The sequence below is a fragment of the Lipophrys pholis genome (assembly GCF_963383615.2).
Source record: "Lipophrys pholis genome assembly, chromosome: 20".
Taxonomy (NCBI): domain Eukaryota; kingdom Metazoa; phylum Chordata; class Actinopteri; order Blenniiformes; family Blenniidae; genus Lipophrys; species Lipophrys pholis.
Window position 1 is genome coordinate 18,840,309 of NC_137648.1, and position 17,811 is coordinate 18,858,119.

Below are 17,811 nucleotides of genomic sequence, written 5' to 3' on the forward strand. Positions count from 1 at the left end.
CAAAAGTGATGGTTGATCATTGAAAAGGGTGGGGAACAAAAGAAATCGGTCTTTTTGAATGCCTGGTGGTCAATCTTCTGTTTGAACGATTAGGTCTTTTTTCTCCGTCAATAAAATTCTTAATGTCAGCGAGTCAATTAGGGTTAATGTTTTTAACTGGGAACATTAAGATGTAGACCTGGTCTGACTCCCCCGTTTTTAGCATATTTCCTCGTCTGTACAGGCAAGCTGGGTCATTACAGCTGGCCAGCTGCCTGCCTGAGAAAAAAAATAAAAATAAAAGAACCTGTTATTCCAGGTTGGGGTTAATGAATGCGGTATGCAATAGGGATCCAGCACAGGATGGAAAGCAGAGAAAGGGAAACAGTTCTATTTCGACGAGTTATGTCCCCTCCAGGCTCGGAAAAAGTAACCTGGGGATCAGCTTGTCCGGGCCCCCTTGTACAAACGTTAATGATGTTTTTGTCTGGGGCCCCCAAGTGACAGTTTGTTCGACGGGACTCGTTAATACTTGAGAACTCCGGGCCGGAGTTTTCTGACAGCTTGACAAGAAGGTCCCTTTTTTCCCCTTTTCTCCCCGGGCCTTGTAAAGCTGTCCCAAGTAGGTTGTTTGGGCATTTCCACTTGTGTTACCTGGAGATGTTGTGACATGTTGTAGGTGACATGTTTCCATGCAAAGTCAAGTTATCCACTGTCAGCGGCGGGACAGAGAAATGCTCAGAAAAGGGTTGGACTTTTATTTTTTCATTTTTTTTCATTTTTTTCTGCTTGCAGCTGAACTGTAGTGCGATAGTACAGAAAGAGCTCTTGTTCTGGGGGTTTCCACAGCCTGCTGAGCTTATAAATGGCCTGATTAAGAAATCCGACCAATTGTGTGAGGCTTATATAGTCTGTCATAGCGTTATTCCATTGCCCGAGATTGTATTGCTTTTGTAGAACCATATCAAGCAGACATTTATAGAGGGAGGACAGATTATTTCCATGGGAAAGCTTCGGGCGATATAACTGTTATATTGTTAGGCCGGCGGTTTGTCGCCTTCTCTTTGGCTTTGTAAGGAGGGCTAATGTTCTCGTTTGACACTAGCGGATTGCTTTCTCTCTGTGCCTGAAGAAAGAAGGCAGGCTAATACATTTGAGTCGGTGAAGCGAAGGTCGTTGAGAATTACATTCGCCCCCTCACCGCCGCCGTCGCCACCCTCCTCCTCCTCCTCCTCCTCCTCCTGCTTTCCCTCCTAACTCTCACTTTTTTCCTCTAATTTCCCCACTGGATTGGCAAACGGTTTTTACTATTAGCGCGGCGGTGGGCAGTTCACAGTGCGTGTGTGTAATTATCGGTATGTGTGTTGCGGAAAGTCAGCCGGCCCACCTGGACCCAAAGCAGACCAGACAGACAAATAGGTGTGTGTGTGGCTCCAATAGATTGTATTGTCACAGGGGATAACGGCAAAAACAACAGCAGGGATGCAACATGAAAGGTCAACACACGAGCTCCTGAGAGGAGGAATCTAAGTTTAACTCGCCAGACAGGCCTTTCTCCAGTGTTAGCATTGGATTTCTCTACAAGCCCCGGATACGTTAAATGGGAATACTTCAATTTCACGCGATTTGGACGTTTGGACCTTTGTGCGCACAAAATGTATGGTAAAAACAATGAGGATAACATAGCGACAAAGCTTGTTGAGCCTTTTTTGGGGCATTGGTCAGGGTCGGTTGGGTATTTACAACCATTTACATTCATGTGACCTCTTCGAATAAAAAGAGCGTATCAAGAAAGCTATGTAGTGACATAGCCAGTTATTTTAACTGTATTTCTAAATGTAGCGATGTAGCCTTACCCGCCCAACCAAACCAAGTGTTTTTGGTTCATAAACCAAAATAAGTACCAGAATTTCCAGACTATTGAGCGCATCTGAATATAAGCCACACCCACCAAATTTAAAAAGAAAAAAAAGAAAAAGGTCGGAATTATGTGATGCACCTGAACGCATCACCCTCGTATTGGCTGCATGAAGCTCATTGACATGTAAAAATCCATAAATCAGCCACGTCAGTTCTGGTTGGTCAATCCAAACAAGCATGTTTGATTTGTGAATATAAGTAGTTCCCAAAAAGACATTATTTCTCTTGAGTTGGTTTTATCACTGGAGCACGTTGATTGGCGGCCAATCCCCAAAACTGTGAAGATCCAAACGCTTACACGATTACGTTTCAAGTCAAAATGCATCATTTTTGCATTTTCGTCTCAGGAAAGTTTGGCAGTTTTAGAAACATTTCAGGTTTACACAGCATCGTTTTGAAAACGATGTCCATTTACATGGAAATGGCCGAGACGCCAAAAACGATGTCGTTTTCACGTTGGGTTGTTTAATGTTATAAACATTAACAATGGGAGTTTACAGACATTTGTCTGGACAGACGACCAATTTGGATTGTTATCAGGGAGACTGTCAACAATAAAAGTACCAAGTCCCGGGAGAATATGAACTAGGAGTCATGGCACCACTGAGGAAACATCATTCTTATTGTCCATCTACTGAGCATGTGCAGAAGAACTGTTTACTTGCGGCCATGGTGCACATAGACAGTGGCAGATTTTCAGAAAAGTTGTGTTTTTGTCCATTTACATGGAGACTTAGCGTTTTCTGTTTTCAATAGATATCAGTCTGTGGCTTTCGTATGGAGAGACGATGAAGTTGGATTGCTATTACGGTTACTCTTTTGCATTTTCACTTGAAAACATTGTCGCGCAAACGGTGCCTAAGACACGCTCATGTCCTCCCACTGTCGTCCCCGGTCGATATTAACTGTCCTGTCATCCCTGTGGACTCAAAGTCCTACAAGCCAGTGCCCGCAGGTGTTTAGAGCCACAGGTTGAAGCTACATTTAACACAGCTGGAAACAAGAGAGACTTTCAAAAGGCGTTGAACTGGCCAGCCAAGCGACCCCCCCCCCCCCCCACCGTGCCCCTATAATGCCTTCCAGATGATAAGGGCCAGGATGGAGCTGTATTAGCAGAGCGGAGTGTGTGGACCCGCCGGAGCAGAACCAGTGGAGTTCTGGCTGACACACCAGTCATTTAGCCACAAATAGAGACATTTTCGAAGAGGAAATCTCTTCATTCCACCTTTCCCAGCAAGCCCAGTTGGCAGTTGTGTGTGTGTGTGTGTGTGTGTGTGTGTGTGTGTGTGTGTGTGTGTGTGTGTGTGTGTGTGTGTGTGTGTGTGTGTGTGTGTGTGTGTGTGTGTGTGTGTGTGTGTGTGTGTGTGTGTGTGTGTGTAATGGTGAGGGGGGTTGGTGCAGAGACACAGGCTCTGAGGTGAATTATAAGTCTGCTGATAGAACGGAGCAGGGCCACAGAAAGATTGATGCTCTCTGTTGAGCGCTGGGAACCAAAAGATGGAGAGGAGAGCACGGGAGAGGAGAGGAGAGATTGATTGTGTCAAAAAAATCTCACACTTTCGCCCGCCTATAAGTTTAAAATCGAGGCGACACCGATTGCAGCATGCATGCCCGCTTTTCACTAAATATTAGGACTTTGGAGAATGAACTCCAGCTCTCATGACTCCACTTCACTCCATGACATCATTCCAGCAGGCCTCCCCGATCCTCGGGGATCTCCTTAAACTAAATAATGAGTTACTCCCTCGCTGTTTGGCCACAACACAGGGGAAGGTGAGACTGTAAACACCATGTGAAACTTGTATTTTTACCGAGCTGCAGCCGATAAAGCAGCCCAAACAAAGCGGTTCTTGTTTAAGCCAGCTGCTGCAGCCTGGGGTGGGGTGGGGGGGGGTGAGGGGGGGGGATCACGGAGAAATCACGAGAGATTTGAGGAGAAATGAATTAAAATTTTTTTTTAAAAAAGCAGTGTTTCCCCATTCAGCGTTTTGAAATCCCAGATCTAGTTGCAAGTGGTGACACAGTTGCCACCAACTGGCAGGCGCAGTCGACTTCCAATTTTGCAAAAGTCATCAGCGCGCCCCTTCAAACTTTTCATTTCCCGACTTTGCGGTAAACGCTTGGACTGAGTACCGAAGCCGAGGAAACCCGAAACGCGAAGCCGTGATTAATAGACGTTAATGCAACGACCAGCTTCCGATCTAACGCATCGGCTAATTCGATTTGCTCTCACCGGAGGTTCTTATGGTCAATTTGGTCGCACACATGTCATCCACTTAGTTTTGAGCGTTGCAGCGCCTCATAACTCGGAAATGTTGATTCTGTTTGAAGGCACCAAGTTGCTAATGAGGTCCAGGAGCGCAAGTGTAAAATTACAAAGGTCTGGCTTTGGTTCAGTGTGAATTATGTCTTTTTTTAATGCAACTTTCAGCGAGCAGTGAGTTAGTGGCAGTGGGGTGGCTGTTGTACAAGCAAAACAGAAGATAAATGTGGAAAACAGTTGTGGAGAATTTGCATTAGTGGCTTTCAATACTGGGATCCTAGTGTTTCTGACGTTTCAGTGTGAATGGACATCGTTTTCCCAAAACGGTGACGCGTAAGTCCGCAACTTTTCCAAAAGAAAAACACAAAAACGATGCATTCTCACTTGAAACGTTGCGCAAATGTGGCCTGAGGTGTGTTTTATGTTCCTTGACAGCAGGCTCATCCTCCAACACCCCGGATCTAGCGTTAATAATTCAAATTAAATGACTATAGAGGGCACTAACTTGAGTTTTATGCTCTAAGGCTGATGGGCACGTTGAAAATTATTGAGGAAAAAAGGGTGAAAATGTGGTGATTTTTGCATCATTTAAAAGGTTGAGGAGAAGGAGAGGAGGAGGCACTTGATGCGTCCTGACAGCTCCATATCACCTCGGATCACCTCGCCCGGGCTGAAAGACAAGCGAAGCCATCCATCCACCGCAGCTCCTCGGGGGACTCGATCTGGAGCGCTGCCACTTCTGTCCACGTCCACATTTAGTTACACTCTGTTCTCACTCACTCAGTCACTCACCGCGCTCGCCTTGATGTTTTTGCATAGGAAAATCTAGCAGACCCCCCCCCCCGCACCACCACCACCACCTCTCTCCTCCAAAATCACCTCCGGTAACTCAATTTGAACTCCGCAAATACATTTTCTTTTTATGCGAGGCAGGAGAAGGAAGCTGTTTAGCACAGAGAGGTGGCAGAGGGGCGCATGTTGATACACGTCAAGTCCCACCTGAGGGATTTTAGCCCCCCAGAGCCGTCGCTCAAAGTGTAAATCGCCTCTTTGTGTAAAATCCGAAGCATTAAGCGAGTTCAAAATCGCAGAGGAGCTCTGGTGTTTTGACAGTAATTTGGGAATCAGGTAGAACTATGAAAATGGGGCCTTTTTGCCCAGGAGGTGCATATGTGTGTGTGTGTGTGTGTGTGTGTGTGTGTGTGTGTGTGTGTGTGTGTGTGTGTGTGTGTGTGTGTGTGTGTGTGTGTGAGTGATTGTGACCACACACCTGCTGCGTGTTATATGTACATACATCAAAATTTACTTTTTAAATTTTTTTTCTCTCTGATGAAGACCAAGTGCCACAGGTCAGTAGCGTTTCAAACAGGAATATGTTGGAGGAGTCGCCCGCAGAGCTGAAAAGTGTGGCGCGTATTCGACGTTACGGGCAATTAGGAGCGATGGAAACCTGAACCCAAATCTGCCTCTTTTTTTTTTCTTCTTTTTTTTTTTTTAATAGTGGCGCTCGCCCTGTCAGTCACAGTCAAAACACGGCATGGAAAAATCATCTCCTGACCATCATTCACCCTCTCTCACTCACACACACACACACACACACACACACACACACACACACACACACACACACACACACACACACACACACACACACACACACACACACACACACACACACACACACTCAGAAACATACAGGAGTGTAAACCGCAAGTGAAATGGGTTTAATGTAACAAGTGCTAGAAAACACACACACACACACACACTCACTCACTCACTCACACACGCGCCGATATCCAGAGGCTGTTTAGACCACCCTCGTTGGTTAGGTGCTCCGATTTCTCCTACAGCGGCTTAAGTTTCGCATGCCAGACTCCGTGTGTGTGTGTGTGTGTGTGTGTGTGTGTGTGTGTGTGTGTGTGTGTGTGTGTGTGTGTGTGTGCGTGCGTGTGGCGGCTCTTGTTCCCAGTCCTATTTCAAAGCTGTTTTCCTCTTCTGCTCTGAAACTCTGCGCCGACTCAATTAAGCGTCTGCTACCTTCAATAGCCGTGGGTCGGAAATTCCATTTGAATGTAGAGTGTGTGTGTGTGTGTGCGTGTGTGTGTTTTCTTTAATAGCTTTAACACCTGCTCTTGCTATACGCCAGCCTCTGCCAAAGGCCAGAATATAATTGCATACGGGTCTCACATTGTCTTATAGGAGAGGCACGCGCACGGATTGAGTGTTATCCTGTGGTCAAACAGGAGGAAGACGATTGTTCGGTAGTTAAAGGAGTTTGTTAATCCTGACCTCAGTCCTGCAGGGAACACACAACCTCTGCAGGTGTGTGTGTGTGTGTGTGTGTGTGTGTGTGTGTGTGTGTGTGTGTGTGTGTGTGTGTGTGTGTGTGTGTGTGTGTGTGTGTGTGGATATAATGAAAGCCCAACCTGCCCACCTGTTCCCTGCGTTTTAACCTGAGACCTCATTAGTACACAGTGTTTTATTTCCACTACATTACCTGCACAATATGCTGTGCTGCTCTGTGTTCGTGGTCCTCTGAGGGTGTGTGTGTGTGTGTGTGTGTGTGTGTGTGTGTGTGTGTGTGTGCGTGTGTGTGTGTGTGTGTGTGTGTGTGTGTGTGTGTGTGTGTGTGTGTGTGTGTGTGTGTGTGTGTGTGTGTTGTGTTTGTGTCTTCTTACACACTCTGTATGAACTGAGCGGCTTCAACATGTTAATAAAATGGCCGACGCTCACCTCCCTGGCTCTCGCCGCTCAGGTACGACTATGTGGAGGTCCGGGACGGCGTGGACGAGAGCGGGCAGCTGGTGGGGAAGTACTGCGGGAAGATCGCCCCCTCGCCGGTGGTCTCCTCTGGAAACCAGCTCTTCATCAAGTTCGTCTCTGACTACGAGACCCATGGGGCGGGATTCTCCATCCGATACGAGATCTTCAAGACAGGTGAGAGAAACGTTACAATATCAAATTTCCCTTTTTCTTTTCAAGCCAGCTTTTGCGTAATAATTACATAAATACAAATAAAAGTGACTGTAAAATACAACAACACGAAAAAACCAGAACATGTCAGTGTAACTGAAGCTCTTTCCTCTGACAGAACTCTAAAAAGAGCTCCACAAAAAGTTTTACCCACATAATGAGGAGTTAAGTCTAAATTATACTCAAATTCACAGCTTCACTGTCAATATTTGTGCCAGATTCGTCAGTAATACCAGGAAATAAACTACCAATGAGTTTCATGTGGTTTTGTGTCTGATCCTTCTAACGTTAACGTTATGGTGATAAACTACAACAACTTTGACGGGGTTCGTTCAGGTTTACGGAACTGCGTCGCCTCCCCACTGGCCTATTTGTGCTGCAGACGCTGTAGTGTACTGAGACCTTCAGGAAACTGAAGGAAGTGAATTCAGAGGGAGGAATGAACAAGTCCAGCAAAGCGCCACAAGCTTCACACTTCATGAAGGGCAGAGGAGTCCTCACAAGAGTCCTAAATAATCCTAAGAACAAACACCAGCAGTGTAGATGGCAGGAATATTGACAGAATTTCATCAAGCTCAGCATTATGAAAATACATCAAATGAAAGCAAAAGACCAGATTTGCCAGGAGATCAGTTTACTAGCTGTTGTTGAGTTTTTGTTACACAATGCTCGCTTTCTTTTAGAGTTCATACCTTTAAGTTGTCCGATCTGTTTCGGATTCACCCCCATTCACCTGCCCGGATTCAAAAGTGTACTTTGACAACAGGCAGACAAATTGCCGGAATGTTTGTGTTTTGTTCTTGAGTTCCTTCCCTGATTTTCCCTGTCTGCAGTTCCACACATCCTCTTCCCCCTTTTCCACAACGTGAAGATGCCACATCCTGACCGTGGTCCCCCGGGACAGCTTCTAAAAAGCCTGGCCACTCCCTTTATGAGTCGCCAAAAGATTGTTGTCGTTTCTCTTTGACACGTACAAAATCTAACTTTTCGTCAGAGTAGACAAAGCCTTGCCACATTTTTGAACCGCTGCACTCTCAATGACCCCCTTTGACCTTTTGCTTGTGGGTTTGGTTTGAGGTCGGGTGAACACTGCCACAAACCCCTGATTGCCTCCGACCGAATCCATCAAATAAACACAGAGTCTGATTCATTATAAAAGCTGGAGGAATCATTCCGATAATGAAGCAAGAAAGAGCCTCTCCGTCTAATTTCATGGTTTGTTTGTGATTTAGTCAAGGCATCAGAGCATCAAATTATGCAATTGCAATATGGCAGGCAATATGCTTCGCTCAAAAACCAATGACTCACGCTCCCATATGTTCCATAATTGTAGCGGTTTTTATCTGGTGTGAATTATTATACAATAAACGTGGGGCATAATTTGCCGAACGCCCATTTCACAAATGCTGCTTTGAGTGCTGGTTTGTTGTCAGATGGCAATCCGCAGTCAGCGTACGAAGCGACTGCTGTCGGGCCGGTTTGGGGAGAGAGTGGAGTCTGTCTAGTTAGCCGGGTGGGGGGGGGGGGATTCAAACTCGGGAACGCGCTCTCGTTTCCGCAGCCATTTGCAGTCGGCGCGAGGATCCGTCCTTCATCTGGAAGCTAAAAATAGCAATAATGTTACTTGGGAGTCAGGTATGTTGAAACACAAATATGATCTTATCGGAACAAGTGGGACAATTTCCTGTTGGTTTTTTCTCCCTTCCTTTGTTTGGTCTGGAGGAAAAGAGAGGAGGAAGAGGAAGAGGTGGAGGAGGCATTTCAGGAGAGTGCCGACAGGTGCTACAGACTCCACTTTCATTAATTAACCTCGGCAGCGGTCTATGGGACGCCCCCCCCCACCCCACCCTCCCCCGTCCCACGACCCCGGAGACATGATGAATAGCCCGCAATGATCCTCCTTCCTTTTAATCTGACTGAGCATGTGTATGTTTGTGTTTGTGCATGTCGCCATCACGGCGGAGCAGCTGGTGGAGTGTTGGGTCCATTTATGAGATCAAAGCGACACTCCACCCTCCACGAAGCCCGTCCGCGAACGCCGCTGCCCCCCCCCCCCCCACCCCCGATAGGCTGGTTAATTCGACTACATTCTTTCCATGATTAGCTCGGAATTTCCTCGTCTCATCTATTAGCCGGCACCGATTATAAATGAGGCGTGTGGGGAGGTGGTGGGGGTCGGAGGAGAAACTGCTGAACACAATGCTTGAGATACGAGGATCGGCGAGGATATTTGGACGCGAGTGAGGACAGAGATCGACTCCGGACCGCAGAGGTTCGAGCTGGATGGCAATCTGAGCTGCGTCTGAATCCAAACACGAGGTCAGGACCGGGAGGAAAAGAAGCAGAACATAATGCTTTCTTTAAAAAAAACAAAAAAAACCAACTCGTTTTTGGAACGTCTAAAGTGCTCCTGCCCATACGTGTAGGAGTTGCGTATTGACACAAGACAGAACTCAAGAATTCAGGGAATAAGCAGAAAAATTACAAAATGATAACAGAGTTATCAGGAAGAAGAAGAAAAAAAAAGGCTGTTGTGGCAGTTCCTCCGTCCCCACAGTGCAAACAAAACTCTTAACACACACATAGAAATCAGCTGAGGAGGCAGAAACTCACAGAAAGTCCCAGGCCCTGATAGTTTGGGGTAATAAGAGCGACCCGCAGGAAACCCCAAACACAACATTCCCAGTACCAAGCGGTTCTCCATTGTTCAGAATATTTTGTTGTTTAGTGAACATAAGACTCGACGTTCAATCCAGAGACTTTACATCCAGCCTTGGCCTCACTGGAACCATCATCAAGAGGCACATGTGGACGTGAACGGGCGATCGTTTGATAAACAGGTACCTTGAACACATTTATCCACCGTGTTCATTGGGAAACCTTTTAGATTCAAGCATTCAAATCCAAACACGTTGATTAATCAGTGCATTTGTTTGACGATTTTGAAGGTCTTGAGTAACTTTGACGGTTCAGGTGGCAGAGGGCAGTGATTGGGGTTGATTCTTGCGGTGAAGATGACAGAAGACGAGCTCTCCACTGGTCTGCCTTCGTAACTCAACCATCAATGACACGCCGCCTCTCAAATCAAGAAAAATATACAACTTTACCAAATCAAGTTGAATTGAATTCAATCGTATTTCCATATCTCCAAATACAACACAGTCGTTTCGAGGCATTTTCATGTGAGAAAAACCCAGAAATTCCACATGAGCGAGCAGAGGAGATGGTGGGAAGGAAAACTCCCTTTTTTCTTTTCTTACTTTTTTCTTTCCTTTTTTCTCTTTTTTTCCTTTTTTCGTTCTTTTCTCCCTTTTTTCCCCCGCCATTTTTCTTCCCTTTTAACGGAAACCTGCAGATCGAGACTCAAGAGAAGGAGACTTTCTGCAAAACCAGACTCAGAAGTGGAGACTCAAATGGCTGTGTAACATAATTTCTTGTCTGCCGTTTCCGACGTTGCCGTGGAAACGAAAAACTGTTTGGGAACACAAACGCCGTGTTTTCACTTGAAGCTAGTCTAGAATGACTGTTCTAGCACAACCTTTGACTCTCAAAGTAAAACCAGGAGAAGCCTCTGCACCCCCACGTTTTCTAACAAAGCACAGAAGTACTGCCCCCCCCTCCTTTCCGGTTGAGTCCAGCCCCATGGGTGTGCCATCTCCCTCCACCCTGGATGTAGTCCCTTGCCATGCTTTGAATTCCCTCCGTGTTTTGACTACGTCGACGCCGGCTCCCACCAAGAACGGGGCTCCGAGATCAATTAACAGCTCTGTTTTTTCAAGCGGGCGAGCAAATCAAGCAGAAAGAGAGAGAGAGAGAGAGAGAGAGAGAGAGAGAGAGATACAAAGCTAGCTGATTAGCGCAGCTTATCAACAGGCGGGGTATTAGCTGGGAAAACATTGTGTTGGCTAACACGTGTAACGTTAATGATGATACACAGATGCTCCGATAACGGATGGAGGAACGGGGAGGCTCGTGTCGGTTGCATGCGAATGAAGGGGGGGGGGGGGGGGAATGCAAAGAACGCAGGGCGGTTTTATCACTGCGATTATATGTTCGGATGGCGGGAAGTCGACCTCGGGGACTGGTACCGTCTTTCAACCCGGGTGGAACACAAGCAAAGGTCACATGGAAGATAAATACACTCGCAAAGCCAACAAATGTAAACACCTACTCCCTAAAGGGATCATGCACCAACTTCGACAAGTGTGTTTATATGTGCCGGTTTACATTGTGTAAATACGCGTTCAAACACGCCTGGCGTCCAGAGTCCTGGTCTGTATCAGCAGTATCCTGCAAAGCGTCTAATTGGAGGAGAACAGGTTGCTTTGCGGCTCTCTGTGGCTGCTTCCACATCAGTCTCTTCCCCTCTCCGCACCTCCGTCCCATCCAACCATCTTAATTAGCATGGGCTATTTATTTTATAGCCTGCAAATTGGCAGCCTCGCTCCGCTGGCTGGAGCCTGGCAGCAGTCGGGAGGAGCGAGATGCGAAAAGTGAGAACGTGAAGAGAGATTAGTTAGAGAGGGAGGAATATTTGAGCTTAAAAAAAAAAAAAAATAAAAAAAAATAAAAAGCAAAGTAGGTTGTGTTTGTCTCTGTAGAGGCCTGAGCTGAGCTGCAACCTTGACTTGTATCACGTTGCCGCTTGCCTTTTCAGAAACATAAAAACGATGCGTTTTCACTTGAAATCTTGTAAATAGGGCCTGTTGCTCTCTTGATGCGTGGCAAAGTCTCAGTTCACTTCTTAATGGACCAAACCAACGAACACAGACCAAACAGCAGGAGCTTACTCTGTAGATCTACTGCTGTGTGTGCAAGAAAAGAGCTCAGTCTTTCATTTTGCAACCTAGTGTGAGGTCAGTAGAGCTCATACCTTCGCCAACGCCACATTTGTCGTCATGGAAACCAATGGATTACAAGGCTATTTGATCCACCACACCACTCCTTCCATCATTTGTCATGGTCGTTTGAACTGCTTCATGTTGTTGCAATGTTAAGGTTAGACGATGTTGTGTTGACTCCCATTCTTTTGTGCGACTTGAACGCACCTTTAGAGTGAGTTGGCCTGTGATTGGCTGGGAGTGGAGAAGGGAGGCGGGGAGTGTAGTTACTAAGAGAATTAGACCAGTAGTTCTAGAAGTTATGGACGTTCTGTCTCACAATATAATTTGCGAAACAACCCGATAAACTTGTGTTCAAGAATCTACAAAAATCCAAGCAAACCAGACTGAAAGGCAATTCCCCAGTTTTTTGGTCTGGGCCAGTGAACCACACCACAAATCAGAGCGCAGCCTCAAAAACAACTGCCAGCGCATATAAAAAAAAAATTAAAAATCAGTCGTGTCAGCCCCAAAAAACGTTGAGCAAAGTGAGCGAGCAGACGTCGGGTTGCCCTCCGCCGACGGATCCCGACGCTTTTGTAGTGGATGGAAAGCCGGGTTTTATCCTGTCATCTGACTGAGTCTCACTTAAAATCCTCAAGTGATTCTGGAAAGAATCATCCTCTCAAGTGTACGCATGCACGCACCCGGCCACGTGCACGGCATATGTTTTCTTTTAACAGCTCTGCCGTTTGCTTACAGCCACATCAAGGCTGGATGGAGGCCCATTGAAGTGGGCGAGAAGGCAGAGATAGTGCCTCTGGTATCACCCCCCCCCCCCCCCCCCCACACACACACACACACACATACACACCCATCTCGCTTCCCTCGCGCCCACACACACACACACACAACCACACACAAGCTCATCTATGCCTCAATTACTCAACAAGTCTTACCATCGTACGCGTGAAAACATCTTTTCACGCTATGGCCCTGTTTACCGTGTCACCACGATGCGGGCGCATTTACCCCGAGCCCACACCTGTGAAAACACTCGAGAAGGTGTGTGTGTGTGTGGGTGTGTGTGTGTGTGTGTGTGTAGGGTGGGGCCTAACAAGGGGCACATGATGGCATAGGTCACATCTGGCATGGAGACGCAGTGTCATCACACACACACACACACACGAGTGCACACACGAGTACACACACGAGTACACACAGGGCCCTCATGGAAACTTCACACGACTCTTGAAGGGGAGCCGGAGGGAGACCGAGGCTCAGACTTCTGTCCTCGTTTCATCTGCTCCGCCAGATATTTGCACATTTATTGAGGACGTCTCACCACTAATAGTCGTCTGTCTGTTCATTTGCGTTTCATCTATGTTTTTCGTAGAGGAGCATACATTTGTTCCACGTACGTAAAAGTGTTAAGACAAAAAAAAAAAAAAAAACGCCAAATGAGAGTTGTTTAGCTCCGAGGTTACAAGTGAAAATGGAAAATAAAAAAATTGCGTTTTGCGTGTCCGTTGCTTGGAGCTGGCGAAAACGCAACTTTTCTACTTAGGACGGAAACAAATTAGACTCTGTACTCACTAGGGATATTGTAAAGTAAAAGATCAACTGGAGGATCAAGTATCTCATGAGTTTTGGATAATATTCCCAAAATCCTAATTCTCTAAATATAGCAAACATTGCTGACTTGTGTCATTTACTCATCTTGTGCCTCTTGGGTGAATTCAGCAAAAATCCATAAAGTATTTCTTGCCAACATCTTGATTCAGTTCCTGAACTCACAATCAGCCACTGAGAGATCATCATCATATTCAACCCATAAATACTTTAATATTACAGTCATTTTCTGTGGACTTGTACTTCGTACTCCTGTTTCTTTTCCTTTTTTTTTTCCAATTCGTAAAAAGATTAGATTCGTGGAAAAGTAAAGAATATGCATTAGGTGGCATGAGGGCGAAACGGCCGGGAGGGTGAGAGAGGGGTGAGGGTATGGAAGGTGAGGGGCAGTAATGGAGGCGGAGGGGCAACGTGGAACATAAACACTGGTGATTTACGCACCAGTCCAAGAACAACAGCTTTAGCTCCTCTGGCTCCGGCCACTAATAACTCCGACTCGGAGGAGGGGGGGAAGGAAAGAGAGAGTGATGATTAGATGGAAAAAAAGAGAGAGAGAGAGAGGAATTAAAAAAATGAAAGTGGGGAGAGCCTGCCACATTCGCCGCCTGCTCTTTGCCGCCCGGCGTTGTTCTAATGATTAACGCCCCGGCCTCCGGTCTGCTCTCGGCTCTCCAGCGCAGAAGGACAAGTCATCAGGGAGACGAACAGCTGAGCGGCACCGCGCTCCCTTAATGTTAAACCCCGTATTTATTTAAGATTTATTATAAATCCCCCGCGCGTGCAAAGGCTGGACTCAAATCTCCATTAAATATCATTCTGCCTGCTACAACCTGTCCCGTTAAACAAATTGCAATCGCTCACGGAGCCGGTCGCCGCCGACATTTGTTTACTCCACCCATCGCGGGGAGAAAGGACTCAATATAACCCCGAGTTAAAGGAGGTCGTTACAACCAGCAGTAAAAGTGCCTGGTTTCGGAGGCTGATGGTAAATGTGCACTCAGGGTTACATCTTTTTCTTTCCTCCCCGAGCTTAAGCTGTTCGTTCACAAGGAGCCGGTTAAACGCTTTTATAGAGAGCGGTGTTTCCCAACCTTTATATCCCGGCGTTTCCCTCAGAAAGGCAACATACAGTCACTCCAGAGCCTCGATTCACCAAAGCATTACAGTGACCTGGAAACACACACTTTAACCTGCACAAAATGCAGGCAGGAGTTTACGCCAGTTGATTAATGCTCAATTTCCAACATGATTTGCACTCAAAAAAGTCAACAATGCAGTTTTTAATTTGACATATCAGAAATATGTTTGATTAACATGAGCATATTGAGTGTCTTGTTGTTAAATAGTTCATTCTAATACATGTTGTTCAGATGATGTGAATAAATGGGATTCAATCTACTTAATATGAATAGATGGAAATGTGTGACATGATTAAATTACATGAACTCAACAAATTATGTTTGTGTTTGTGGAAATGACTGACAATTATTTTTTTTCTGTGTGGAAAGTCTTTGCATCGTTTTCCATTGCATCAGAGCAGTTTTAACATTATTAAATTAATTATTGTCGTGAGAGGCATTTCCTCTCCTGGTCTTTCTTAGATCCTGCAACCTTTTCTGGAAAGAAAGAGAAGAAAAAAAGAAGGAAAAAAAGAGAAAAAAGAAAGAAAAAAAGGAATCTTAAACGACATCGTAATGTGTGACGTTTACACGGAAACGGCACAATATCTAACCTCAGACGCGTGGGGGTTCTTTTTTTTGGACTGTTGGCGTAAACCGGAGAACCCTGACGTTGCATTTTGATGACAACTAGATATATCCGTCTCCCGACGCTCCGTGTCGCCAGTGACGCACGCGCACACGCCCCGCCGTTCAGACACAGCTGCCACAAAAAGCATGACCGCTATCACCGAACGCGTCTCGCTCGGCCGTCAGCACAATGCATCCCGGGCGTAAGCGAGGCGGGGGGGAGGAGGCCGGGGACGCGAGAAGCCCGCCCATGTGGAGGCACGAGATAAAAGAGATCTGTTGGATGATTATCTTGCCGGTGGGAGCAACCAGAGCGCTCTGTCTTTCTCGACACTCTATTTTTGTTGTTGTTGTTGTTTGCTGCCGCGGAACACAAAAGCTGACAATAGGGAAGTTTGTCCTTGGTTCGCCTTCAGTCATGATCACACAGGAGACGGCACACTCGCAGAAATGAGGCGCAGAGCCAACAGCTAAAGAAACTGAAGCTTTCTGGGTAATGCCGCCTGCTTGTATAATCACATTGTCCTTGAGTGATCTTACAAGTTGAGTTGGCTTTTCTGACCACAGTATCCACAAACTGAACGACGTATTTTCACATTTTGAACCGTTTTCCTCAATAATTGTTGATGTGGCCAACAGCTAGAGTGCAGAAAACTGAAGTTAGTGCCCTCTACAGTCATTTAATGTGAATTATTGATGATAGATCCCGGGTGCAGGAGGATGAGAATGCTCTCAATGACCCAATGAAATGCACCATTATCTGTTTCAGGCCTCGTTTAAGCGACAAGTAAAAACTCACCATTTTTGCGTTTTCATTTCAGAGAAGTTTCTGATTTACTATGGGCGTGACCCTCAAAAGGCAATGAAAGCTTTACGTTTCTGTGTAAATGGAGCATTAGTTGGCCTCAAATAGCTCATAGGAATAAATAACCAACAAATAGTTATCAGCAGGGTCCATCAAGGTATTTATTTATTTTTGCGCAGTTTCTTGCTGATTTGTATTATTGCTGATGCGTATAACTTGTGACACATTTCCATTTGCTCGAGTTGCTTGTAACTTGTCGCAGAGTTTCCTTCCGTCTGGTATTTCAGCCTTTTCGACGCGCCCAGGAATGTGAATCGTACGAGGACATTCAAGATAATACCAGGAAACTAAGCTCTTCACCAAATTCAGTTAACATAATCTGGATTTTGTTAAATCAAAGAGTTTTACAGTTTGATCTGTTCTCACGCCCCCCCCCCCCCCCCCCCCCCCCCCCCAAAAAAAAAAACAATAGATAAAAAAATATCTGTGTAAATGTCACATTACAAAGACATTTCTTTTACATTTTTCAATCATCAGTCAAGGGGAAGATAGGAGCCTGACTTTCTCAGAAAACTCAAAAGGAATTGAAACGGGAAAAACTAAGAAGAGGCGAAAACCTTGATAACAGCAGTTTATAATACCAAAACAAAAAATAAATAAATAAATAAATAAAGGAAAGCTCTGTTCTTCCTCTGCTGCCAGTCTGCTGCTTGGACTGCAACAGGTTTTCAAAGTGAACCATTTCCAAACACCGAATCTGTTCTGGTCAACTGCTGAGCTGAGATAAGGGTCATGGTGGAGGCTGATGAAGCGGATGGAGAGTGGAGTTCGGAGCCAATATCCACAGGAAATTCACACGCTGACCTGAACTGCACTTTGGATTCTCAGGCGCCATCTTCTTTCCCAGAGGTGGCACAAACCAGTAGATTTTGTTGGGCACCTCCCGGAAATATCCAACATTTCTCCTCTCATCCCGTGGTTCGCTCGCTCTCCCTCGCTATTCCGACAAAAATCCCTCCATTTTCTTTTGGTAAATATGAAGGGAAGCTGTGAGATTAATGGTGCCCACCGCTCTCCTCCCCGAGCAACACTAAATGTCAACCCTCTTCCAAGTCGAGGCGCCGCACGCTTTCAACTTGGGGAGGAAGAAAGAAAATCAACGTGGCTCTCCGTCCCCTCTCGTCTGCTCCGCCGGCGGAAAGGCTCAAGTGGGGCTGATGGCCTTTAATTAGGGGGGTGTTGGGCAAGATGCTGGAGTGACGACCGAAAAAGCAGTTTTCCACATTCATTTAAGGCACAATGGCCACAGCGCAGAGGCTCAATGTAGCGATAACTCCAGCAATTTGCTTTGGATTGCCCCATCTGCACCCATCGCAGCGGCATGATGATGTTACCCAAGGTGCATTTCTGCCACTAATGGCACCAAATAATTGCCCTGAATGACAGTAGCCCCCCCCTCACCATGGAGTGCAGCTTGCTCACACTTGGTAGCAGATCGTACAAATGTTTTTTTTTCGTCAATCATCCTCGAATCATAAGCTCGTGCTCGCGATGCTCTGTGAAGTAGCTCGCCTTGGAACCGCGTTAATGCTCCTCATCAGCTGAAAGGCAGCTCTCCCGGGAGCTGAGCGTAAATATTTGGACTTTCCTCAGTGTAGAACGGTGTGTTTA

General features: G+C 46.1%; 1 protein-coding gene across 3 annotated transcripts in view; it reads left to right on the top strand.

Annotated features, from left to right (window-relative positions):
- Nucleotides 1-17,811, top strand: part of nrp1a (neuropilin 1a) — a 79,227-nt gene that overhangs the window by 18,077 nt on the left and 43,339 nt on the right. For all 3 annotated transcript variants that reach the window (XM_080489171.1, XM_080489173.1, XM_080489172.1), the window contains one exon: nucleotides 6,918-7,099. In XM_080489171.1, coding sequence (XP_080345297.1) covers nucleotides 6,918-7,099 — 182 coding nt within the window. The remainder of the gene's footprint in view (nucleotides 1-6,917; nucleotides 7,100-17,811) is intronic.